Raw genomic sequence first — 27,674 nt, 5'->3', positions numbered from 1 at the left:
CTCCAACGCTGCTTGCTCAGCTGCACAAAGGATTCACAGAGATCCAATGTCTGTTTACCCAACGGCTCTGTCATATTGAAATCAAACACTAAATGATCCAGGAGTTCTTTTTATGGAAGAAAGCTGGTCACAAATGACTGCCCTGCTGAAGCACTGCTGCAGAGCGATCTCAGACCAGCCATAGATGGACAGAACATGCATGGTGGAATGAAAAAGGAAGGTTAATGGAAAATGTGAGCTCTGTGTTTCTAAGCTCTTCATCAGAGCTCAAACTGTCATTATCAACTACAGTCCTACTGTCAAGTGGTCCCTCACCTTGCTTTGAACCTTGCTGATGAACTCAGTTTTCCCGTGGGCCATTCCCTCAGGCTGGTTCTCTAAGTGTCTACATGACAAGCGCACATCTTCAAACATGCCATGTGCATTTTGTATCTGTAAAGATGAAGCACAAGTGTGTGTTTTTGATCTGAGAGGCAAAAGGAGACCAGTTAAAACAGTGCCTCATTACCAGAGTGCTGCTGTAGAACAGTGTGTTCAGATTATTAAAGCTAATTCTACTGTTCACGCGGGACAATTTATTTCGCAAACATGAATGCTTTGAAATGCTTTTGGTGTGTGCTGGACATTACATCTTTTGACATTATTTTTTATTGTTGGGAGGCTGGCTCTACATAAAAAGGAAAGGATAAAAAGCTCTTGTCTTTCATCTTTTATAACCATCTTCTGAGGAAAAGGACTGAGTGCAAAGTGAATTAGCTGGGCCTTTGTTGCATGTTTCGTGTTCATTATGATGTAGTTTCTTAGTGAAAAAATGGAGTATGCTACAGTGTAAACAGCATGGAAGAATTATAAAATAGTAATTGAAATGGGTCTACCTGTGTGAACTCTCACCTCTATCACTCTGAACTGTGGGAAATATACAAATGTATATACATAGGCAAAATAACTAACAGCAAGCGGTGGAAAATGCAAAACAACCCTTTGGCAGACCCACACACACACACACACGCACACGTCATCACTTCCATGCAAATCTTATGAGCTGAATATCCTCTTCTTTTACTCCCCTGCAGCAGGTAATATAAAGTAGCTGGCCTCTGTGTTTCTGCGGGCTAACCTTTAACTGTCTTTTTCTATTTTTGTTCCCCCTTTTTATCATGTCCATCCACTCTCTCCAGAGCACAAGGACTGGAGGAAAACGGTGCCGAGCTACAATCAGTCCAGCAGCACCATGGACTTCCGTACATGGAGCTCTCTCCCCCGCGATGACAGCCTGGAACCCCTGCCTTTTAACTGGGAGATGGCTTACACCGAAACTGGCATGGTCTACTTCATAGAGTAAGTGAGACAGCACTGATGTGAGGATAGCCTGCTGAGGGACACTTTAGTCATCTAACAGACTGATTAGAGTCAATAAAAAAGAGCTATTTTAAAAGTGTACATGCTTGATTTATCTTGCTTTTCATATAACAAGAGAGAAACTAATATAAACTTGTTAGTTTCTGTACTTAATCTAATTTAGTATTTGATTTATTTTAACCTTTTCACAATTTGATAAGCATTACATCAAACGTATCAGTACAAACATACTTTTTGACATGTCATAGAAGCCATGAGATATTAGGTTTGATTGCCACTGCACAATTGTGCTTTTGTGTTATCACTAGGTTGGCAACAATAGAGCTGTTGCTTTGGTAAATTCACTTTCTTTTGTTCTTGATAGCAAAGGAATGTCTCAGAATTTCACAGATTCTAAAAGAAAATAGCAAAAAAAAAAAAAAAAACAGACCTTGCAGTGTTATTTTTTTGTTCTTGTTCAGTTCAGCACAACATAGGTTTTGGACTTTCTATGAAGATATTTTAGCTCTGAGTACAAAACCAGCTTCTTTTCTTTTCATCTTATTGAAAAGAAAACATACATTTCTAAGTCCTAGTTATTAGTGTTGTCTTTCATTCATATTTGGTTATAAGCCGCTTATCTCTGGAGATATTAGAAGACTCTTGTGATTTTTTTCTGTTGATTACACACTCCAGATATTTAATCCATTTGAGAATAAACAAGACATGTTTCACATTCAGAGGATTTAGTCCTTCTCCAAGAAAAGGCCACCTTGACATAAACACAGCAGCAGGCGAACAGAAACCAATAGACTTGTCCGGAAGAGCATATTATGCAGGCAGCTTGGAGACTGTCAGTCAGTTATCTTGCTTCAGATTCTTTTTTTCCTTCTGGTAATATTGTTGTTGATATTTTCTGTCGGCTGTTTTTGTGGTACACAGTCACAATACAAAGACAACCACATGGTTGGACCCCCGCTTGGCGAAAAAGGCGAAGCCCCCAGAGAAATGTGAGGACGGCGGTACGTATTGTGCTTTTCTAGTTTACTCAAGCATAACTAGTTCTGTTAACCTCTACACATACATTCAGAAAAATGTAGTAGCCAATATCTATTTATATGTCTTATAAAATTTATGCCTAACATTTCAACCTAACATTTTTAATTTTGAAATGTTTTGACCACTTAAAATTATCCTCAGGAACGTGGCCTAAATATCTTAAAATTTGGAGACAGGGCTTAAAGAAATATCAGACATGAGGTTCTTTTTGTATCCCCAGGATGATTGTGTTGGTTTAAGTGCAGACAGAAATGAACAGAGGCCTCTTCTGAAAGAGTTGAACCCTTAAGCAAGTTTTTAATGGATTTTTACAAGAAAAACCTACATGACTCTTCTGAAAGGCAACTCCAAGCTTTCTGTTGCCTTAAGAGCTCTTGTCCTTTCTCTCTTTTTTCTCTCTTTCTGGCTTATATTTTCAACAGGAAATTACATGCATCATTCATTCCAGTCTACTTGTTTATTACAAACTATAGAAATGTGCTCTGCAAATTGCAAAAAGGCTTAACGCAAACTTTAACTGCTACATAGTTATACAACTGGAGATGTCATTCCTGGAGAATTGAGAAACTTCATATTTCTCTTCCTCAACGCTGAAAAGTTTAATCTGTAGCGATTAAATTCTGTGTAAACAGAACATAGATGAGAAACGCTGATGATTATCAACTGTCCATCTGCTACGAGTTCAGGTTGCCATGGTGAGGTTAAGTGTAACATTTTATCTAGCAGCTATTTTCAGAAAAACTGTTCCCTAATGACACAGTTTTCCACCAGCGAGTACCACAAGTCATTGGCACACGCTCTGATGTGTTTGTTATGTTTCTGAGATAAATCGAAGTGAACCTACAGTGGAGTACAAAATGGTTTTATTTTCTATAAATAAAAAAAAGTCTCTTTTGTGTTGGTGGACATTTTTTCCTGCAGTTTGGACACTATATGAATAATTAATTAGGAACAGAAAATTTTAATTTCATTTAAATGAAATGAAATTAACTTTTAAAACACTTGATTCTAAATCATGTGTAATGTAAGTCCAGACAAGTTTTTTATAAAAATAAGAACTGAAATCAGATATTTACATGCAGTGTATGAAAAGACAAGATTTTATTCTTTTTTATCAAGAAAGAAGACATTTCCTTTTTTAAAGATATTTAGATCTCCCAATTTCATTTATTTCTGCTAAAAGTCAGAATAAGGAGAACATTTTTTTCAGATACTTTTATTTATTGCATTCTTCAAAATCAGAAGTGTATGTAGTCTAAGAGTGCTTACCTGTAAACAATTGCATAAAGTCTTCCTTACAGGCTTCTAGTTATCTGACAATGAATCTGTGGATCTATTTTAAGGCAAAAATCATCTGAAGTGTACACAGTTTGTTAAAAAAAAGGTATACAAATATTATATCAAGTCAAGTGGAAACAGCATGGGAAAGTCCAGACATCATACAGTTCAGGAAACAGGCGGGTTTTGTGTTCCACTGTGTTTTGATGTGAAATGTCCACTGGAACAAAAGCAAAAGCCCTGGTAAAGATGCTTGTTCAAGCTGTTAAAGGGACTGTTGTTATTCATAAGCAAAGAAAGTTTGAAGGCCAGGAAGTTGAAGCTTGAAATTTACATTATATTACAATTTTGGAAATCCTGACAGAAATTTAAAAAAAAAAGTTGAGTCTTTGAGAAAAAGTTTTATATATTTGGAAAATGCGCATACAAAGCCAATAAGGGAAGGTAGGACTATCTTTTCCAAATTAATATGTATTTTTATTTCAAAAAGTGTGTGACTAAACCAATAGGGGATGAAAATAATCAACATTTTATCTGACAGTGTAAAATTGTGCCTGATCACTATGCTGAACTGGTTGCAATTCCCAGCATGTCATTAATATTCCATCTATTTATTCAGTTCATCCTTCTCGATTGTAACCACCATTTCTCACAAAATAATGACACACTGTTTTCTTTTTCCAGAGCTACCGTATGGCTGGGAGGAAATTGATGACCCACAATATGGCACATACTACGTTGAGTAAGTTTAATTAATCCTGGGTTTTGTAATTCATTTTATTTATTTTTTTTGCCATATTCTTTTTTTTTTTTGTTTGTTTATATCCTATCACACTCAGGTGAACATAAAGGATGAGAGCATGTGCAATAATTGTACTGCTTTGTGTTTATGAAGAGCAAACTGGCAGGAATCTGTTCCGTCTATAAATAAAACAAATGGCTGTAGTGTCATCTTGGGTGAGAAAACGTTGAGTTATGTAACATGAAGAGAGGAAGCATTTACCTGAAAGAGTTTGATAAGGATTTTCCTCTTGTTTATCAGTGGGTGGCAAAGTGAAACTCTGTGCTGTGACCTGCCTGTAAGCACAACATTGATTGAACTCTCGCTGCGTTATGTGTCAGTCAGTTTGTGTACATGGAGCAATACTTGGAGAGTATATTATTCCATGATGGTTGAATGTGTGTTATATGTTTTTGCACTCAGCATCACAGTTGGAATTGAGTGAAGAAGCCATTAAGTTTAGCATTTCAACGGAGGGAAATGAAATGGAGAGATTCTTAACCAGAACACATTGAAATAGCAGAATGAGGGCTGAAGGATGAGCCTGTTCGCTGCAGTGATGAAACAGGGAAGAGAAAAGCTCGTGTTGTTTTATTGCTCAGGTAGCAGATGAAAACCTTCAAGGTAGAAATGACAAGAGGAAGAAACTTGCAGTGTTTGGACATGGAAAGTCAATGCCGTATTGATGGAGCTTGTAGCTGCCAGTGTTTAGTTTGAAATGAGTTCCCTTTGAAACAGTGATTCTGGTTTGTATGCCAGGAGGGGAACAAGCTGTTTACCTTCTTATTGAGGAACAGGATGTTTCTCACAGTCTGAGTTTCATTTCCTGGAATATTAGGTGGCTAAAAGCCATTCCACAGTAAACAATGTGACACAGTCCAGTCGTTTTCTACATATGTTTCAGTTGTAAAAGGTGTGGGTGTTGCTTCAGCATCCCTCCACAAGAAACTGATGCATTCAACACTGAACATGTTTGTTTCAGCCACATCAATCAGAGGACCCAGTTTGAGAACCCAGTTCTGGAGGCAAAGAAGAAGCTAAGCAAGGACACTGGTTCGATTCAGCAAGCTGCTACTGCATCTTCTCAAGGTAGCAACATCAGATCTGTTCATCTAGCTACATTTTCTATTTTCTATACCTACAAAAACTGGTAGGCAAATCAGGTAACAAAAAGTTGATTTATTTCAGAAATTCAGTTTGAAAAGTAAAATTAAAATTCAAATTGATATGTTTCACTTTGAATTTGAGTGAAACAAATTGTTAGCTTTGATATGGTTTTCAACTAAAGAAAATCAAAAATTCTGTTTTTCAGAAAATTTTAATATTACACAAAACAATACAACTTGTTTTGTGTAATATTATTTATTATATTCAGGAAAGATAGTTGTCTACCAGGCAGTTATTATCAAGAAGGCAGAGCATCATATAATTAAGTTTTTCATGGCTAAAAATATTATTATATGATGTTGTGCTACAAGCATATTATTGTATAGTTGAGTGGAAGAAAAACCTGTTGTAGAAAAATGTGCACAATCAACAATGATAGCTGTACCATTATGAAACAAGTCACACTCAGAAATTTGGGACAGATTTGGTGAAGTGTGAGCTGCAACTGGAGCCTTTTCTGCAAGATCTTCCATATGTATTCTGGACGTGGGCTGTGCTTTTCATTACCTGTGTTAAACTGCTCCTAAATCAGAGACTACATCAGAATCAGGTCTCCCTTGACCTGATCATCAGAGAGATGGAGTAGTATCCTGAGGAAAACTAGAGATGGCAGAGCCAACAATGCAGATAATGTTTATGTTAAAATAATCCTGCAGGATGATCCCCTCTATAGTATGTTACATCCCATAGGAGTAGAAATGTGGAAAAGTAGAAACATGTTCCACATCTGCATAAAAAAAGAAAACGGTGTTGTTCCAATCTATAAAATGCACAACTGCCTGAGATGAGCACACATTCACTGAAATTACAGTTTTTGTTTCTTTCTCAACAATACAAATTGAAGAAACATACTATGTCAGAGCCAAAATATGTCCAAATCATTACTTTAAGTAATTATTAGAAAATAATAGGACATATATATTAAGTTTTGTTCCAGCAAGGTTCTAAAATAAGAATAAAACTATCTAAATGTAATTTACACCATAAAAGAACTTAGAGCTTGCTGCATACATTCCCTATATAATTTATTCTCTAAAAATGTTTATTCACTTTGCTTGTTAACAGACTAAGTGCTCCAAATAACTCTGCTTGTAATAAAGGGTAGCAGTAAAGACATTGTTGTTCAGTTCATTAACATGAATTTTATATTCATTCCCAGTTGGGTTTTGAGCTTGTTCCAGTTTCTTGTCTGCATGTCTGTCAGCAGACATCCTTTAAAAAGCAACAGATAGACTTATTTGGATAGTTCTGGAGGTGGAGTATGACACAAATTAAAGAGGATTACGTTTTGATGCGACTCTAGCTCCATGAGATTTTTTTTGTTTGAATTTGGCATGAACTGGTATTAATAGGCAGTCTCCAGCTGCTGTCTCCCTCGTTGCAGTAAACAAAATTCAGCAACACTGTAGTATCATTATTCCATAACTGAATCTTCTAGCGTCACTTTGATACTGACTTGTGTAACTCACTACCTTTAGCCTGCATTTAGCAGTATTCCAGCCATTTAGCAGTGGCTGGAATACTATGAGACTATTCCTCTCTTAAGCACCTGTCACAAATAAACCATGGCAATATACTTTAAACATTTGAAAAAAAAAAAATTCTTTCAGCTTTCTATAATTGTAGAGCCTGACGCAGATAATCTCTTAGCTTTTTCTGTTTTGAGAACTTGCTGTAATGCTCCAGTCCCCCCACCCTACATTGAGATAATCTGGAAATTAAATAAATACTTCTTTAAGCTTTCATTTTTTCCCCCCCAAAGTTTGTCCTTTCATTTCTACAGTAGAATAGGGTGTGACAACAGTCTGTAAAAGTACTATAAGATATTGCACTTTTGTAATGTACCTGTTAAGCCTCGACAACACCTTCAGGTTTTTAAGACTTGCACATTCATGTCTACTCATAATTAGTTCAGCACAAGTTCTAACATGTACAACCATTGTCTGTCTTTTTTTAAATCTGGAAAATCCTGTTATTCTTGACTCATTTAAGACAACTTCATGCTGTTTTTTTATGAGAGTTTTAAAATGTCTTTATGAATAAGCATAACCTCTTTTTATCTCTACTGTTTCAACCAGTAAAAATAATTTACTGATCAATAATTTTGGTCTCATTATGGTCATTTTTCGCTCCTTTCACTTTTCTGTTTTCACTTTTATCATTGTGGATTCTGGAATTAGCTCAATTTGTTAAAATATAAAAACAATTTGATTTTATCTGCTTGCACTGTGCCAGCCATCTGTGATGAATATACTTCCCAGAAACAATGAAGAGCAGCCTTCTGGAAACCTCACATATGAAGAAAATGTTTTGTTTTTATTTTTTATTTTTTTTTGTAAGGACTCCAGTTATGACACTTCTTTAAACTTATTTTTCACCTGATAAACATGAGAAAACCTTTCCGTTACAATAGACATGTTATGGAAGATCAAACTGCTGATCAGTGCTGAGTGAGACGAGCTCATCGTGCTGGCAGGGTTTCAGAGCCGTAAAAGAAGGAATGCGAGGGGAGGAGGGCGCCTTTTAGCGGTGCATGTGTCAACAGCTGGTGGAACATCCCGTTAAAGAGGCCGAGCATAATCAGGCGTCTCTCTGCTCAGGTGTGTTGGGACTGAGTAAACCGCCATCTCACTGCTGATTACTGATTACGCAACCTGCTGAGCCGTCAGACGGTTGCTATGATAAAACCAAGACATTGGCAGTCAGCGGTTACACCTAAGGCAACTCACACCAAGAAACTTTTCTGTGTTTTTTTTTTTTTTTTTTTTTTTTTTTTAAGTATAGGTTTGTTTACATAGGTAATATTCATTGGCTGACAGCTGGTTAATATAAATACACGTTTTATGTAAAATGTACAGCATCATTATGGCGTAGCACACAAAAAACTCTTCAAAGTAAAATAAATGAAAATGGTTGTTTTTTATTATTATTATTCTGTAAGCAGAAGACAAATTATTTTTCAATTTCTGAAATTGAATTGATTTTATTATATTGTAAAATGAAAAAGAGTGGACCTGCAGACTGGGGAGTTGGTTGGCTGTGTTTCAGTTAATAAAGCAAATAAAATCCCTGTTGATTAGCAACTGCTGACATTATCAGAGTAACCCATCTGGAACAGCTATGCCATATTCAAAGTGACCTAAATCTTTCTTTTTTTTTTCTGTTGCTTGGTTTGAACTTAAGCAAATCTTTACATCTAGATGTCTAAATGCATTGAATTCCTATAGTTTGATTGACTTATTTACCATGTGATAACAAGGAATTGAATAAGCGTTTCTAAGAAAATTGTCAGTGGATATTTTCCCACATATGATAAATGAAGATGGTGGTCTACTCCCTGGCTTTCTCACATGTAAGCAGTCAATCTGCTTGGCTGCTTGACAAAGTGGAAATACTGTTTTGTTTGCCTTCTGTTTATAATCTCCATATTTCAACCAAGATACTTTCTGTGAACCATCCTACACAAGTCCAGGCTTGCACAAGTCACACTGACTTCCTTTTTCCTTAAATTAAATTCCTTAAATTGCTTCTCTGTCACCCTTTTTTACATCTGCCTTTTTTGTTCATACAAATATGTCCTTTCAGAAATATATTTCTGGACTTCTTGTGAGAAGTGATAAAAAGAGTTCATCAAGCCGGTTCAATATAATTATGTAAATAAGCTTTGCATGATCCATATAACAGCAGCGAACATCTGGAGTCCTCACTGGCTGTTATAATTTACACTTGCAGTTGTCGGCTCTGGATGTTTTTAGCCTGGTGAACTGCATGAGAGTTTGAGTGTCTGCATTTAAATTGCTCTCACACTCTGAAAGTTATGAAGTATTTATAAAAGCTGAGGGAAGTGAGCAGGAGGTGTGGAGTTGTTATTTAGACCAGCCAGAACAGGAAGTTGGGAACTAAATGTGGAAAAGCTCGTATTAATTTGAAGCAAGTTCAGGACAGGGAAACAGATATACCAAACCAAACAGCACAAATATGGAGCTATCACCTCCAGTATGGTAGTAGTTGAAGCATATATTCTGAAATTTTACTTAAACCACAAATTTGTGGGGTCCCCCAACAGTAAGGAACCTAAAAATGTAATGGATTTCCTTATTTACTGACATTTAAAGCAAGGAATGATGCAGATTTATTCAAGTTAATGCTTCAGCCTTGTAGTCCTTGTATTTGTGACATGTATACACAAGCTTACATGTTCAGTACAAGTGATGGGGCTTAGGAGAATCTAATGCTGGCTTTGTTAAAAGAGGGAGGAGTGGCATATTATCCTATAATGTTTGTGCATGAATATGTAAAACTACCTGAGACACTAGTCTTAGAAGAAAGCTTTAGATGGAATTATTACATTTTTAAACTAATTAAATTTTGTTTTTGTATTTATTGTTAGCTAATGTGTAATTTGCAAAAGTATTTATTCCCATTGGATGTTACACATGGTGCTTTGCACATTACACATTATATTTTAAAACCACAAATTTCAGTGTATGTTATTCTGATTTATAAGTACAAAGCAATTCATAATTTTGAAGTAGACACATTTTATGTTCAGTAAAAAGTATAGCATGCATATGTTTTCAGTCTTTTTCTTTGATATTCCTAAGATTTGAGTGCAACCACTTGCCTCAGACATCACCAGTTAATCTCCTTGAGTACATCTCAAGGAGATATCTGTAATCGAATGGCATGTATGTATGATATCACATACACAATATAATTTCATGTATGTAATTTAATCTCTATATAGAAAAGTTCTTGTGTGAAGGACCCGGGCACATTAATGGTCACTCTGGTAGAGTTTCCACTTCTCCATTTTAGATCATCAGCTCATATGGTAGAATTTGTTGACAATTATTACTAGTGCATCCCACAAATCCAGTCTTTATGGAAGGTTGGCAAGAAGGCCATTGCTGAAAGAAAACAATAAAAAGTTTTGTTTTCACTTTGCTATAATATATGTAGGAGACAAAACAAATATGTTGAAGAATGTGCTCTGACCTAATTAGACTGAATTTACATTTTGGTCACCATACAAAACTGGTTCTAAGACATACATATAGAGCTAAATAAATAGCCACTTTGGAATGAAACCTGTAAGAAACTACAATAATATTGAAGCCCGGAAAAGGTTCACCTTCCATCATGACTTACATACTAAAAATATATCAACAGCTATGATAAAATGGTTTAGATCAACGCAAATTTATGTGTTAAAATCTCTCAAAGTTCAGCACAAATTCACTTGTGAATCAAAATGTGTCAGGATTTGAAAATGTATCTTCTTTATCTAGTGTGACTGAGGTTGAGCTGATTTGCAAAGAAGAAATTTAAAAATGTCAGTCTCTAAAGGTGCAGAGCTTGAAAAGACATCACTCAAAAGGCTTGCAGGTGGAGTAAAAGCAAAAGGTGGTTTTGAATCACAGCAGTTGAATACAAATGTACACTGGACTATTGAGGGTTTTATTTATATAAAAAATGGAAAAACATGTATCATTTATCTTCCACCAGATAATTATGCGCTTTTCTGTGTTGGACTATCATAGAATAATTTGAAGTTTGTGGTTGTAACATGACAGAGAAAGTTCAAAATGTATGAATACCATTCCCAGACATAGGAACTGACATCTTCAATACTGTCTTTTACTGCAGAATCCAGCTGGATAAAAAAAAAAAAAAAATCACTGGGTTCCTTTATTGTTTTACTCTTTTTGAGCAACAGCAGTGATGCACCAAAGCTGCAGACCACAAGCCAGAGAGAAAAAAAAAATGATCCAAGATCTAAAGTGCTGATACTACAGTACTGCTAAATAAGGAAGATCATCAGCTTAGTGCAACCCTGAGAGTTGGATGTGTAATGTATTGCTTATGCCACAACAGAGCTGCTGGTTCTTATTGATGTCGCTGCTGACCTTTACGTGTTCCTTACTCAACTTATATAAAGCCTGCAATCACAACAGTCTCAGAGCTTTATTTTTCCTCAGCCACTTATTAAATAGAGCAGGGGATAAAAGGACAATACGCTAAATTAGATAGTGTCAGAGGTACTGTATGCATGTTCTGCTCTATAGTTTTATAATGAAAGGAGGCAAGTAAATTAACTTCAAAAGCTATAATTTTATCACTTCATCTGTGTGTGGGCTTCTTTCTCAACAGGGCCACACAAAAACGTTTTGATGGGTTTGTTGTACTTAAACACATCATGTCTATTATTTGGATAATGACTGATTAATGTGTTGATTTTGTTGCCACATAGTGTAGTGTGTATAATTAAGATTCAGCACACATGGTTGGATTTCGCAGTCATTCAAAAGGAATGTCAATATTTTCATGTTTTGGTCTGCACAGTGTAACTGATGTGTTGCACTGTGCAGAGGTTGCAGTTCTTCACACTTTCTTTTTACTGTGCATCAGTTCTTGTTCTTAAAAACGTGTCACCAACGGTTTTACATTTCCAATTTCTACACAGGTAAGGGAAGTATGTTTGGATTTACAGCAGACCCCAGCCACTTGAAGGGGGAGATGTACCACACAGCTCTGAAGAAAAGCTCCCAGGGCTTTGGATTTACTATCATCGGAGGCGACCGCACAGACGAGTTCCTGCAGGTGAAAAATGTTCTCAGCGATGGCCCTGCTGCCCAGGACAACAAGATGGCGTCTGGTGAGAAAATCCAGCAAAATGATGCACATTAAAATCTCATAAGTTATGAAGAAATGAAGTCATATAAACAAATTGTAAAACAAATTTGTTGCCACATAGTGTATAAATAAAGCAAAAGGGGAATACTGGTGTATTCTTCTAGGAGTACACCAAAACTACAGCAAGAGTGTGTTCACAAAATGTGAATGAGGTCACAAAATAATCCAAAACAACACCTAAAGCACTAAGGCTCTCACTTGTCTTCATGTCAAGAGTTCACATTTTTGTAATTGTAAAGAGACTGGTAAAAAAGCTTTAAGAATAATATTCTTTAGATTGATGAGACTAAATGTAACATTTTGTGCTTCTTGTCATAGCTGATGTAAAACAGCAGCATTTTAGAAAAATCATACTGACAGTCAAACGTGGAGGTGGTGGTAGTATGCCTGGTTGGAGCTGCTTTGCTTCTTGACCTGCATGAATTGCAGTAATGGATACAACCTTTAAGTCTGCATTGTGCCAGAAGGTCCAGGAGGAAAATGCCCAGTCATCATTGTGGCTTTACCTGAAGAGCAAAGCCTGATGCTTTTGGAGTGACCGAGTCAAAGTGTTCACTTTAAATTGAATTGAGATAATGTACCGTACATTTGTAGTTATGTTCAAATGGTACATTTGACTGACAAATAGGTAAGTCAAGCTTAAGGATCCTCCAATATAAATTAATTGTTATATTATCCAAAAAAATACAGGGCAAAATTATTAGTATTTGTTTTTATTCTTGGTTCTCTTAAATGCTTTTGACAGTTGATTTAATGATCCCTTTCAAAAAGCGGCTTAAAAATCCCACATTTTGATTTTTTTATTTTATTTTTTTAAATACTGCATGAATACAATTTAATTGAATTAGTTTTGCTTCTTTCATATTTCTTTAAGCTAACATCGTCCCATGGGTTCAGTAGTACAATAAAAAACATCAATTTGTCTGTCAAACGCATAGGGACTATATCAGCAGGCATTCTGACTGGTTCCTGTGACACCAGGAACTGTCAAGTTGATAAGGTGTGTGTGTATTCATTTGAATAGTGTTATGTGACAGAAATCTATTTCTCTCGTAGCTCTTTTGTAGTAAGTGTAGGTGGGATAAAAATGAGTGAATGAGATAAAAAGAAATTAAAGCAGTAAAGGGAGTTGCCAAAATGGGAAAAAAGGTAAGAGATGAGGAGATTTGGGAACCACATATCTGACAAAGAAAATGCAAAGTGCTTTTCAAAGTGATGTGGAGAAATAATTCTTAGATGGAAAATGAGGGAAAAAAATGACCTCCTTTTAATTGTTTTCTTTTTTCATTTGCCACAGGGGATGTGATTGTTGAAATTAACGGGACATGTGTTCTGGGAAAGACCCATCCAGAGGTGGTGCAGATGTTCCAGTCCATCCCCATCAACCAATACGTAGACATGGTTCTTTGTCGCGGGTACCCTCTTCCTCCGGATGTAGACCTGAACAACGACGACCCCCTTCCTCCACCACCCCCTCCACCAGCTACTCAGTCACAGCAGCCTCTCCACGGTGGGGAGGTAGTGACAGCTGTGCCGCTCATTAATGGACAACCACTGCTAGTCAAAGGCGATGTCCTGCATGGCTCTTCACAGGAACTGCATTATGTTACCACCGATGCAAGCGGTCGGCCTGTTGTTGCTGCCTTGCCCAATGGGCGACAGCCTGACCAGGGAGAGGGGGCCACAGGAATGCTGCAACCAGAACTGGTGAGCGTACCACTGGTAAAGGGGCCTGGAGGATTTGGGTTCGCCATTGCTGACTGTCCTCTGGGCCAGAAGGTGAAAATGATTCTGGATGCCCAATGGTGCCGTGGGCTGCAAAAAGGAGACGTAATCAAGGAGATCAACAGGCAAAATGTTCAAAGTCTTAGTCATGCACAAGTGGTGGACATCCTGAAAGACTTTCCTGTGGGCAGTGAGGTCAGCGTGCTGGTACTGAGAGGAGGTGAGAGACTAAAGCGTTCAGGTGTTTCTGTATCTGATTTGTCCATCTGGATGTTTAGGTAGTATACTGTCCTATCCAGAAATTTTGAGTCATTCCTCATTTATTTCCATGCAGCTAGACCTTCCTTTAATCTTTCAAAGTGATCCTGAGAAACAACCTGAACAGAATTTAACTTGTTTCAATTCAGACCATTACCTGACTTCTTCTCTTAAAAAAAGACTTCATGTAGCTGTAGCTGGTTTTTATGCTTCTTATTTTTATTCTCCACTTCTCCAATTTCCTCATTTCACAGACAAAGTGTCGGCATGTATTTCATGGTCAAGTGTTCATGGACTGGACAAAAAATGGGTGAATACTCCTCAGTTAAAAGAAAAACTTCTATCGAGTCGTGGTTAAAAGTTTTGCGCCATACTGCCCAGTATAGACTAATGTGCTAAAAGTAATAGCATTGTGTTTGCAAAGGTCAGTAAAGGTCAAATATTTTACAATAGCCCTCAACCAATATTTAGTTGTATAACCCAAGTTTCTGTGTGGACATAGTAGATTAACTTCTGGCACTATTCTTCTGTTTTTCTCAGTTTTCCCTTAGAAACCCATTTGTCTTTTTGAAGCACATTTTAATGCATTGCTGCCTCTTTTTAATGTATTCATTCATATGATCCCTCACATGTAATAAACAGGCCTGACACCGTAGTGTAAGACAAATCTCCATACCATGATGCTTGAAAAACGATGCTTCACAGTGTGATGTGTGAACAAAATTATATGCTTTTTCTCTTTGTACTCTGTGGCAAAATTTAACTTCAAGTTCATCTAATTTTTAAATGAGACTCTTAGAGGGCTTCTTGCCAACAGCTTAATCTTCACTCACACATTATCTAATTTTTGGTGAACTCACAGGTTGCTGTGAGTACTCCAACACTCACAGTGTTGGTTGTTTTGTATTATTTTCTAAAACAATCAAATTAGTCCAATTCTTGGGCAGGAAAGCACAAAAACCGGCATGTATAAAACATTTGCTCCCTTGATTTAAAATGGGGGGCACTAGAAACCTTAGAAACACCTCACAGGTGTTCCTCAAGGGAGTGAGCTCCACAATCTGTTGGTATGCTATTACTCTACTACATACTAGTAAAGTATTTACGAAATTCTAAATTTTAATCTTTACAAGAAATCATGACTGATTGGATTAAAGATGTTGGATTGCTGTTATTCTGTTTCTGGGCTGTTTTCATCACTTTTGTGCCTTCATTTTGTTTTCTCCTCTCACAATTTTTATCTAATATAATTTGTTGATATTGTTGATACTACTTCTGCAGTGCTGCTTGGGGGTGAGGTCAGAGTGCTGATACTAATGGGAGGTGAGGTGGTGTTGTGGTTAGTTTAGGGGCACTGAATGATAACACATATTTGCACTGTAATAGTGTTCCACTGTGTCTCCAGTGTGTTTTAAAGCTTTAAGCTGTGTCCTCTTTTTGCTAAATATTTCCAACTTCTCCACTGTGACTACTGCAGGCGCAGTTTAAAGCCAGTTCCTAAGAGTTTTGTTTCTTATCACCACTTCCATATACAGACTGCACATCCCAAGTATTTCTCCAATAATCATCCTCTGCACCTCAATTCAATCTACCACTGTTTATGACAACTTGTAAAGGGGCTTAATGCCTCTGTTACAAGTCTGAGAGAGGGAATTACATAAGTGTGGGGATGTGCTTGACTCCACATCGTTGAGGGAGGAGGGAAGGCACCCTTCAAATGTCTCCTACATCTCTCCATGGCTGCCGAAAGGACTCACTGCGCGAGTCAGTGAACCCTAGATTGGCTTTGATCGTCAACAGAGCGCAGGGGATTTCTGCATGCCTCTTTATCTGTGGCCTCTAAAAGATCCATGGCTAAACTGCTAAGAAGGGGAGGTCTGCTGGGTCCTCCTTGCCCCAAGCCACGCCTGAACCGCCTTCCCTCATTGCCCAAACACCCATGCTACTTGCACTAACTGCTGTGCCACCATCATCATGTCCTGCTCCACTGCATGATTCCCACTGTTGAAGTATATATGGGCTTGGCTTCACCCAGCCTGCTAAACTGAACAGCTAATGTCCTCTTTAGCACTCATTAGACAATGGCCTGTAGCTTAGAGGTGGCTCACAATTGGAGAGTTTTTTTTTATTAGAGGTGAGTTTCACTGAAGACAAAAAGATCAGGCAGCTGGGTGGAGGTAAAAGCAGGGTGCAGTAGGGTGTGTTCTGGGTGTGCAGCAAACGTTGCATTTTCAGATTTTGATAACAATGGTGTTGGATGAGGGATTTTTACAGTGTTGCATAAAAATATCTTCTTCTATACAGTGCATCAGGCTCCATTAACCTCAGATGAGGCCAAGTTTTCACCCTTGCCCTGAGGGCTGCAAGCTTCAGAGGAGTATCTGTTAATTCAATTAATGCAGAGAGTTGAGGAGGATGGGAGCAGGGCTGTGCGAGATGGTCTATAGGGAAGTATCTGAGTGCGTTAGAAGAAACATGTGGGTGTACTGTAAAGCAAAAAGAACAATTATCAGCTGTGGAATTATATGCATGAAACGCGAAAGTCTTTACCTGCTTTCTCAGCTCCACGGTTGGGGTGCTGTATGTTCTCAGCTCAGAATGTGATGAACCAACACTATATGCTATATGTATCTTTAATCTCATGGATGGCTAAATATTCGCTAATGGAGAATTCTTTAGCCAGCACACCTCTTGAGTTTTGAGAGGCTCACTGGTTTATTTTTATACTTCCTGCTGCTGTCTCTTAGTCAGAGAGACAGTGACATCTGCTGGAGCTTTGGTGTGAGCTGCTGTTCCAAATATGAACATAATTAATTTGAACTCTTTTCGTTTTGTCTTTTTGTTACTACAGGTCAGACATCCCCTGTAAAGTCTCTGAAGCCTGTGAGTATAAATGCATTATTCCCTCTTTCTTACCCATTGTTTCCCCATGGAGACATATCCTTCAATTTGATTTCAAAACATTTTGTCCTTCAGCTTAACCACTAAGCCTCTGTTGCATCAAATTAAATGATAGCAATAAATTTGAATATTGATTATCTCTCAGCCCGCCTTCTTTTGTTTGTTCTCAAAAACAGTCTTAATTACCTCCCTTCGCTTTTCATATTCTTTGAGCTATTGTCTGGGGATTGCAGTGGTAATGAGGATTGGATGAGCCTCTTTAGATTTGGTGGTATTAATACAACAGTTTTAGATAAAGAGGGTGCCCTTTTCATGCGGAGAGGGCCTATCCCAGCCTTGGGGAAATCTTTACTTTCTCTGTTGGATTTTATATTACACTCAGATCCCAGTGCCTAACCCTCAAAACAATAGAAGAAATATGGAGGTAAAACTGGTCTACGTTATTAAAAATGACCTTTCCAGCTTTTGTTATCTAACGTTGTTTGATGCCCAGACACTTGTCAAAGATAATGAGGTGCTCAGACTTTCATTAAAATTTTGTGATATAATAGAATTCAACAATACAACAAAAAGTTACACACAAAGCTTGTCCTTTTCTGTAATAATTAATCATAAAGCAGCATGTGGTCATGATGCCTTCTGTGTATGTCATCAGAGACAAGACATGACTGCAAGCACAGAAACCTTGGACACCATCGCAGACGCAACTCCCCAGGCCTTGCCGTACCATTCCAACACGAGCACCCTACGCTCATCTGACTCCCCCAAGCGAGATGCCACAGAGATGTACCTGAAGTCCAAAGCCCTGCTGGAAAGCAGGCGTAAGTGTGGACTGATATTAGCTGCTTTTATTTGTCTATTTTATAAAATTTTTTTTCTGTGATCCTACACTGAAACTAAGTGATGGTGAAATTCTTCTCATTCACAGAGCCTCACACCAAAGACATAGATGTTTTTCTGAAGAGAGACATTGAAACAGGCTTTGGCTTCCGAGTTCTGGGAGGAGAAGGCCCACAACAGCCAGTAAGTTTTAAATCCAGCTTACTTTGGGAAAAAAAATAATGGAAAGTTGTTACAAATATTTACATCTCCTGTTTTTTCTGTTTTTCTTAAGTTATTTCATTGTTTGAATTGTAACAATTAACTAATTCAAAACAAATATAGTACTTTTAATTCTTGGTGGCATTGCTTATGTGCTTCCAATTACATATTTCCTACTCTCTTCTGAGGGGGGAGCACTGGACAGCGTTTTGATTGTGCTCCTTTATCTGTTCAAAAGACCTTGCTCTACAATGATAAAACATAAAATTGTGACATATGAGGCTCTGACTTTATGGAGGAAGCTGTTTCTGTATTAGCTGAGTTGGAGAGCAAATGTTCTCAAAGCTGTTGTGTTACAAACATTAAAAATAGACAAGTTTATGCACTATAGCGACTTTGACCAGTATCACATTGTGATGGCTAGATGACTTCTGAAAAACTGCTGTTATTTTATGGTGCTTCTGGTGTGTACTGTGTGGTCCAGTCCAACAGAGACTGTTGCTCAAATAACTGAAGAACTTAATGTTGTTTCTGATAGGGAGGTGTGAAGGTGGTACACAACGTTGTTTGTTGTGTACAGGACCACTATTCACCATTAAAAGAGAGCATGAGAACCACAACTGGAGCATGTGGAGCAATGGAAGAAAGCTTTGTCTCATGAGTCTTATTTTATTTCACATTGAGTGCAGTTCCCAGATAGCTGTGGCCTGTTTCAGCAGGATAATGCATTTTTCTACAAAGCAAAAAGATCTCAACTCAGTCAAATTGAATTGATTAAATTGAGATCTTTATGCTTTGTCAGAATTTGAGTGCAGTGCACTGCACTCAAATTAAATGCTAATTGTTGTTTCATAGCATTTACAGCTGCAACATTTTCTGCCTTCTCATTGGTTCCTTCCTAACCCAATATCAGAATGTGTTTCCCCAGGTTTACATTGGGGCCATCGTGCCCAGTGGAGCTGCAGAGAAGGATGGTCGTCTCAGAGCAGGAGATGAGCTCATTGGCATCGACGGAGTGATGGTCAAAGGTCGGTCTCACAAGCAAGTTTTGGACCTGATGACCAATGCAGCCCGTAACGGTCAAGTCATGCTGACTGTTCGTCGGAAAGTCATCTACAGAGGTTAGTATAAAGACACAAATTTACTTGAGAGGTTGTATCGACATCATGATTTGGCTTTTACCTCAACTATCTTTCTTATTCAACATTTTTCTGCAGTACTCAATCTTGTAAAATAGAACCTAAAACATTCTAAAACTTTTTTTTTTTTTGCATACTATACAAATGCTTTAAAATCTGTTATTTTCCACTCAGAAGCAACAGATGAAGACATGACGCCTGTGCTGGTAAATGGTTCTCCAAAGCTACCTCGCCTACCAATGCCTAGCGCTCTGGACCACGAGTCTTTCGATATCACACTTCACCGCAAAGAGAACGAGGGCTTTGGCTTTGTTATCCTCACATCAAAGAGCAAACCCCCATATGGTGGTGAGGATCAAACTTCAAACTTTATTTTTTTTAGAGAAATCTATTAAAATCTGAAACCTGGATGTTTACAAAAATACGTTTTATAAATGTAGAAGTTGTAACCATCAGTATCAAACAACAATAGTGTTATATACTAGATAAATCTTATGTGGCTACCTGAGTTTAATCTGAATGTCTCATTACTTTTCATATCCGTCATTTCAGTTATCCCTCACAAAATCGGACGTATCATTGAAGGCAGTCCGACTGACCGCTGCGGCCTGCTTCACGTTGGGGATCGTATCTCGGCAGTCAATGGCCGCTCCATCATTGAGCTCTCTCACAATGACATTGTTCAGCTTATCAAGGAAGCTGGCACTGTCGTCACTCTCACTGTGGTTCCTGAAGACGGTGAATATCTTTGAAGCACAGAAAAAAAAAAAAATATATATATATATATATATATATATATATATATATATATATATATATATATATATATATATATATATATATATATATATATATAAATTCCCTTCTCACCCACCGCGGGTTCTTATCCTCTGAGCTCGGGTCCTCTACCATAGGCCTGGGAGCTTGAGGGTTCTGCGCAGTATCTTGGCTGTGCCAAGGACTGCACATTTCTGGACTGAGATGTCTGATGTTTGGAAGTTAAAATTTTGTTATATATATATATATATATATATATATATATATATATATATATATATATATATATATATATATATGTATATATATATATATATATATATATATATATATATATATGTATATATATATATATATATATATATGTATATATATATATATATATATATATATATATATATATATATATATATATATATATATATAAAATAATCCCTGCCTTTTGTTAAAGTTGGCTCCTAAATATAAAAATTTGGAAGTTAAAATTTTGTTATCCCAGGTTCATAAGGGAATTAAGGTAATCAGGTTTTGACCAAATCAGAATATCGAAATACATTAACATCGTGTTCTAAGGTTATTTCAAACTAAAATACTTAGAAAATTAAAAATTAACCTTTACCTCACCTGTAAAAGAATCTTAACAAATAAGCAAATTGTAATTGTGTGTCCATGTAATACAAAAGTATAATAATAAATGACCTGGAGTCTATGTCATCTTGGGATAATAAACAGGTGAAAAGGATAAAGCAAAATAAAATTAAATGTTGGATCTAAAGTTCTACTTTTGTATTTAAAAGCTCAATTTAAATCTGAGGTCAGCAGTGTGGCTTTGAAAAGATAATGTTAACACTCTGTTGCATCACCTCAAGCAATACTGTGGAAATGTTGTGGAACTGAAAATAGTTTTAATGGTTGTTCTTGGCTGATGTAATTTTTTTATAACCTTAGGTGGAGATTTGTTTTTTATTGGCATCTTTATTTAATAAGGAGCTGAATATTTCCAGCAGATCAAAGAAATCTATGACATGCAGTTATTCAGGATGTTTACGATAATGATGCTGTTGTAATAGTTTTAGAATTTTATTTGTGTTGTTGAAACGTGGATAGGCTTTTGAAAGAAAGATCTTGTTTAGATGTGAGAAGTTATTTTATTTTAAAACATTAAAAATAATGGTGCCTTTTAAGATGTTCAACATAGGCAGGTGATGGACACTGAATGGACGCTCATTATGCAACGCTTTGCTAACCTCGCCCTCCACTCAAAAGGCTTTTTCACTAGAAGCTTCATTCAACCATCCACACACAACCTTTTACACTGATTTGCAGAATAGGAGCGATGTGAGTGGCTAGCATTTTGCCCAAGGACCTTTCAGAATATAGTGCGGAAGGCTGCAATAACACTGACTACATACCAGTCATTCATAGCATCATTCATAGCATCATTCCATCAAAGCTGCTGATAAATTAAATTTTGACTCTAATTTTCAAGTTCTTAATTTCATTTTAAATTTAAGACCATTTTTAACTTTGTCACATGACATTTATTTCACACTATTCAATCTCGCTGCTCTCATATATGTTACCCTGAAATAATTTCAACTTGCATGCAGCTTTTATAGACTTAGTTTGCTTTTTTGTAACTGGCAACATGTAGTCTTTAGTGTTTGGTTGATATGGGTATAAATTAAATCTCTACAACTAAAGTTATTGATATTCATGCCTGAAATGACTTTCAACTTTTCTAAATATTAGGCATTGATCAGTATACATAAAATGTATTTCAGAATACAAGGGCCCTCCATCGGGAGCAAGTTCAGCGAAACAGAGTCCAGCTCTTCAACACAGGCCCATTGGACAAAGGCCAGCTCTTCATGATGAACGGTAAGGTACAGAAGGAAAGATATATAAAAAAAAAACTCACAAAATATCCTATTGCAGCAAAGGTTGTTATTCACTGTTCATGCAAAGAAGACTGTCCAGTTATGAATATTAATAAAACAGAAAAGAACTTTACTTTGTTAAATAAAAATACATTTGAGGTTTTATAATTTCACTGAAATACTGTTCCAATAACTTGTGAGATATTAATCTGAACAAAACCCCATTACAAAAAAAGGCAAAAATCTAAGTACACGTCCAATAAGCTGAAGATTGTCAGCAAAGAGACATAATTATTATACATTTATAAAAGAACTAACAAAAAACACTATACCCATTATAATTGTTCCTTCCAGCAAGCATCTAGGAGTAAATTCACTTTTATAATTTACATAATGGCTTTTTGAGTTGGTCTCGTGATGCATTCCATTTGAAGTAAATAACATAAATAACAATATTTTTTTAGTTATAACCTGGACATGGAGGACAAAAGGGATGGACTCAACTGGTCTGACCATAAAACTCTTCCACCTGGTGAGCAGGGAACACTGTGTGTGACAGGACCCAACCAGGTAACCATCAATATCTTGAGTGCATTGAAATTCCACAAATTGCACAACAATGTGTAATGAATGCATGCACGATATTTGGACTGCATTTGTATGTTGTATTTAAGTGCAGTCTGAGAGTTTTCTTCTTTATTGGAGGGTTGTCTGACTGTGGAGCTAGAAAGAGGCCCCAGAGGCTTTGGTTTTAGTTTGCGCGGGGGCACGGAGTACAATATGGGCCTGTATATCCTAAGGCTTGCAGAAGATGGACCAGCACAGCTGGACGGAAGAATCCATGTAAGTGCTCTAAGAATCTTAGTCTTCACATTAAATATGAGCAAGTTTTACTGGTTTCAACATGAAATTATAGTTCATGTGGATTTTTTATCTGATTAGCACAGTCATCTTCTCAAGGGTGAAATATGACACGACACAGAGCTGGAAGAGAAAAACTGCATAAATCAATTTAAATTAAACCTTATGAGAAGAAAGGTCATAATGCATAAGGGATGCAACTAACTAAATTTATTTCCAGAAAGGTAGCACTATATATTTTCTCTCATTATCTAATTTACAATTAAGAAAGAAATTATTAGATTATCAAAATTTGGATAAGACTCTAAAATGTGCAAAAAAACTAAGAACCTCTTTGTGTGAAGCTGTCTTACAGCCTGCCAGACTGTGATCCCTGGTTATGACTTTGCCTTTCAAAGGATGGTGAAGAATGTCAGTGTTGATTAAAGCCAAGCAGCCTGACATGTTTACAGGCTTTATCCAGAGTTATTTTGTCATCTTCACTAAAAGAAAGTGGCTATAGGGTGTATCTGGATCTGCATGCAGCATAAATTTAGATCCGCTGATAATGAGACTCAGTGTGCACAAACACTCTGCAGAGTATGTTAGCTGTTCATTGGTGTGTTTCTGCATTGCTGACAGGTTGGAGATGAGATAGTGGAGATTAATGGGGAGCCGGCTCGTGGCATTTCCCATACACGGGCAATTGATCTGATTCAGGCTGGAGGAAACAAAGTGGTGCTGCTGCTGCGACCTGGTGCAGGCCTGGCCCAGGACGGAAGTGAGTAATATATTCAGTTTTCCTCTTGGACAGGCTTTGTGCCTAGAAGAACTCTATTGTGCCATTTAATACCATGTTGGGTGAAAAAGCATTAACAGAGAGTTGGGAACTTTTGGTATTTATTCTCTCGGTTGAATTGAATTAATAAATGACAATGTTTATAAAAATGTGCAAGGTTTTCCATGAAAACTCAAATTCATTTAATTTGATTCTTATAAAAATGTCAGTGAACATTAAAGCACTAGTTCCAAATGCCATCATTCAAGTCAGCATAAATGTTTAATGTTCCATCTTCTTCTAAATTGTCACGATAGGCTTAAATTACAGCTTTGCAATTTCCACCTTGCCAGCACTGAGTTATTTAGGGAAAGCTTTCTATAATCTCTCCCTGTGCAGTTTGAAAACATTCCCAGAGCAGTTGTGCATTGAGAGTCTTCTTAGTTTAGACTCTGTAATTGAACTTATTTCAAACAAGACCAGAGGGAAGAGATCAGGTGACAGAGGTATCCAAACATGGCGATGATCTTTGCACTAGTGTTGGATTTATATTAGAGGCTGTTCCATTTTTCAAATTTTGCCAAGAGCAAAACTCGCAGTAATAAATGTTGATTCTCTCCTGGACTTTAACCTGGAGGATACACAAAGAGGAATGAGGGTTTATTCTGTTTAACAGTCATATAAACATTTTTTTGTGATTTGTTTAACCCTCTTTCTATGAGGATTCACTTCCTATCATCCATTCAGATAGTCTTTGTCTTTATTTTTAAACAAACTGTAACATTAAATCGAAACTCAAGTGTTTCTTCACAGATAACAATCTAAATTTTACGCAAGTGGTAAAAAGAAATTCATTTACCATCACATTGTCAGCAAAATATTAAAATCACAAAAACTGTTTAGAATGTGACATGTTGGCTGGTATATTTCAGATGTCAGTGTCATGATTTTACATTTTGCATACCGATGGTATTTTCAGTCTGTTGGAGAGAATCTTGCTGCAGAGGCTTACGCCCTGAGATATCTGGGCTTTAGATACAAGATAAAGGTCACAGAGAGTGTATGAAGCATTCTAATGACACAAATGTTACCAGATATGCACTGGTCTTGCTAATTCAATAAACTGAATAGAAATTACATTGTGATGGTTTTGGTCTGTGTCATTTAATTAAATATAGTAGAACTTGATTGAAAAACAAGTAGATTAATCATAAATGATAATTGTTATATATCAAAGACTATCACAATTGCTTGAAGACTTAATGTCTTGTAGCACCACACAACATATGATTTGAGATGCAAGTAAGTGTGTGTCATGCCAGCTAAAAACACAGATGATTCACAGATTAACTATGTAGAACACAAACAGGTTCAAGGTTTAGCCCTGTGTGACACTGCAGGTGCACCTCCATGTTAGAATGCTAATAAAAATATGTTCATTTATTTTAGCAGTTCAGTTACATTATACATGATACACAGATGTCAGATTTATATTTCAAGTGTATTATTTTAAACATTATGGTTTATAGCTCACACACTATTACTTTTGTTTATACCTGCTGCAAAGGTGATCGGTCACAAAAGGTCAAAACTAGGGAAGCTGGTTATTCACAGAGAATCGAATACAAGCACATTAATAGAAGGTTGAGTGAAAGAAAAATGTATTGTTGTTTTTATAATCACTTGCTTCTTCTGGGTCTTTCATTGCTCCTGTTGCAGGTAACACAGCTTCTACTGCGTGCTATTACACTGAGCACCAACACTAACACCATCTCTGCTTAAGCTGGTCTCTTCTCTTTAACCTTGGTAATTCTTTTTTTACTCACATTTTCCTACTTCAACTAACCTGAGTGACTGAAGTTCTCTCTGTTACATACTCAAAATAAAATTCTTGTATGCCCCATGGAGGTATTCTGATTCTGACATGTAAAAAAGAAAAACATTTGTCTCTCTTTCAGATCGACGTTATCAAAAATCCATTTCACCCACAAGATATTCTGAGGAGGTGTTTCTTTCTGACACATCACCTCAGTCCTCTCCATATCCCACTGGGGCTTCCGCTTTTTTTTCTTCAACTTTATCAGGCAAACTGAAACATTCTCGCAGCGGGAGCACTAAATCCCTGCAAGGCCATGAGCCCCGTCACAGCAGGGGTTTGGGCTCATTGGAAGAGAGTGATGAGTGGGCAGAAAAGAAGATCAACAGGCTCTCTCCCCTTCTTCATGATGAATTGAAGTTCTCCAAGAGAACCAGGTCCATAACAGACTCCAGAGAGCTAAGCAGCCCAAAGAAAACAGGGGAGACATTTCCTAAAGCCAAAGAGCAACATCAGAGTCCCAAAATGACTGTGAGCCAGTCAGAGGAGGCAACGCCAAGCAGGAGCAAAATGCCTCAGATGAGTAATACAAAAATACAAACCGTTAACCACGAGATGGTTCGATTTAGGCCTCAATCAGTATCAAACCTGCAGCAGATGGAGAATCAACAAGGGCATCACTGGAGAACAAAGGATCCTTTCAGTAGAGAGAGCTTATGTAATGAAAATAAAAATGATGAGAAGGGAACTCCTAAGATCAGAAGATACACACTAGGAAATGAGAAAAGAACAAGGCCTGGCCTGGAGCAAGAAAGCTTTAAAAGAAGTGAGGGAGAGTTTCTTCGTCACAGGACGCAGTCTGTTACAGTGAAGGAGAGCCAAACAAGTAGAAGCAAAGACTCAGAGCTCAGAGAAGTTAATGGCAACCCTGCAGAAAACAAGACTAACAGCAAAGACACTGGTAACAAAAGAGACTCTTTGTCATTTTTTAAAGACATTTGGAGCAGAAAGGACTCTAAAACTTCACCACAGGTGACAAAAGGAAAAGATGGTAAATCATCTAACTTCAAAGAACACCGTAATAAAGAGGACTTAGCGGCCTCTACAGACAGCATTCCAGGGACCACTCACAGTCAAAAGGGAACTGTTGGCCCTGGGCCTTGGAAAGTACCAAGTTCTGCCAAAATCCTCACCAAAGCAGAAGTCCTCCGTGACCCTCAGTGACAGAACATTAAATCACCCCGACATAAACTGCTACTAAATCTTTACAATTTCATCATATTAGTGGGTTCTTTGTCAGAGATCTTCCATGAAACAGAGATGTGCAACATGCTGACCCGTAGTCATTATCCTTAGATTGTGGTCAAATTTATATTTTGGGAGTAGTTTGATATCACGTGACATGTAGCACTTTCCTCTGCCTTGTTCGCTGCTTCAGCATCTTCAGTGTGGGACTTCAGCACATGCGGCACGCTTGGGGCCTTGTCAGAAAAGACAACTTAAAATGTGAAAATGTGCCAATCCTGCCAAACTCCTGTGGAATAATAACGACCATTCCCACACATAACAATGCAATGACCCATATGCAAAGAAAGGAGCAAGGCCCTGCCTTTGATTTGTAGTAAACACCCATTATGGCTATTGTAGGGTTTAATTTTGCCTCATTGGTGGACATTTCTACCTTTATTTTTTTGTTTGTTTTTACTTACAGGCTTGTTTAAGTGCATGTTGTTAATTCCTAAATTTATTTTACTGCACGTTTTCTACATATCACCCGGGATGAACCGCTTCCTTGTTTATAATTCTCATTCTTAGCACTGGGCTGATTTGAAATACTGGTGTAAAAGTGTTTACTTTAATGGTTACTTCTGACTGTTCTGAGGGTTTCATTATGGCACTCTTTCAGCATCATTAAAAAAGACCAGAAACTTGTGGTTTGATATCTTGTTTACCATGTGTATAATAACAGAGCGTGTAATTTATTGAGATGACAGATGTATATATATATATATATATATATATATATATATATATATATATATATATATATATATATATATATATATATATAGATATAGATATATTTATATATATATATAGATAGATATATATATCTATCTATATATATATATATAGATAGATATATATATATCTATCTATATATATATATAGATATAGATATACCAAACCATTCCATGTT

General features: G+C 37.0%; 1 protein-coding gene across 2 annotated transcripts in view; it reads left to right on the top strand.

Moving 5' to 3' along the window:
- Positions 1–27,465, top strand: part of LOC129372795 (membrane-associated guanylate kinase, WW and PDZ domain-containing protein 3) — a 133,103-nt gene extending 105,638 nt beyond the window's left edge. Inside the window, exons 5-22 of one of the 2 annotated variants that reach the window (XM_055050303.1) lie at positions 1,179–1,338; positions 2,281–2,360; positions 4,360–4,417; positions 5,439–5,545; positions 12,090–12,281; positions 13,617–14,264; positions 17,154–17,185; positions 17,859–18,024; positions 18,132–18,226; positions 19,158–19,365; positions 19,558–19,731; positions 19,936–20,121; positions 21,945–22,041; positions 22,505–22,610; positions 22,746–22,883; positions 23,523–23,661; positions 25,378–25,464; positions 25,617–25,711. In XM_055050303.1, the coding sequence (XP_054906278.1) occupies positions 1,179–1,338; positions 2,281–2,360; positions 4,360–4,417; positions 5,439–5,545; positions 12,090–12,281; positions 13,617–14,264; positions 17,154–17,185; positions 17,859–18,024; positions 18,132–18,226; positions 19,158–19,365; positions 19,558–19,731; positions 19,936–20,121; positions 21,945–22,041; positions 22,505–22,610; positions 22,746–22,883; positions 23,523–23,661; positions 25,378–25,424 (2,633 nt within the window). In that variant the 3' untranslated portion in view covers positions 25,425–25,464; positions 25,617–25,711. Of the gene's footprint in view, positions 1–1,178; positions 1,339–2,280; positions 2,361–4,359; positions 4,418–5,438; positions 5,546–12,089; positions 12,282–13,616; positions 14,265–17,153; positions 17,186–17,858; positions 18,025–18,131; positions 18,227–19,157; positions 19,366–19,557; positions 19,732–19,935; positions 20,122–21,944; positions 22,042–22,504; positions 22,611–22,745; positions 22,884–23,522; positions 23,662–25,377; positions 25,465–25,616 lie in introns of both variants that reach the window. The other variant, XM_055050301.1, reaches the window with a different exon arrangement.
- The last annotated feature ends 209 nt before the right edge of the window (positions 27,466–27,674 follow it).

Source organism: Poeciliopsis prolifica, unplaced genomic scaffold, assembly GCF_027474105.1.
Source record: "Poeciliopsis prolifica strain line A6 unplaced genomic scaffold, Auburn_PproV2 SCAFFOLD030, whole genome shotgun sequence".
Lineage (NCBI taxonomy): Eukaryota > Metazoa > Chordata > Actinopteri > Cyprinodontiformes > Poeciliidae > Poeciliopsis > Poeciliopsis prolifica.
The sequence above is the reverse complement of the archived record's forward strand: the minus strand, read 5'-3'. Positions and strand labels throughout refer to the sequence as shown.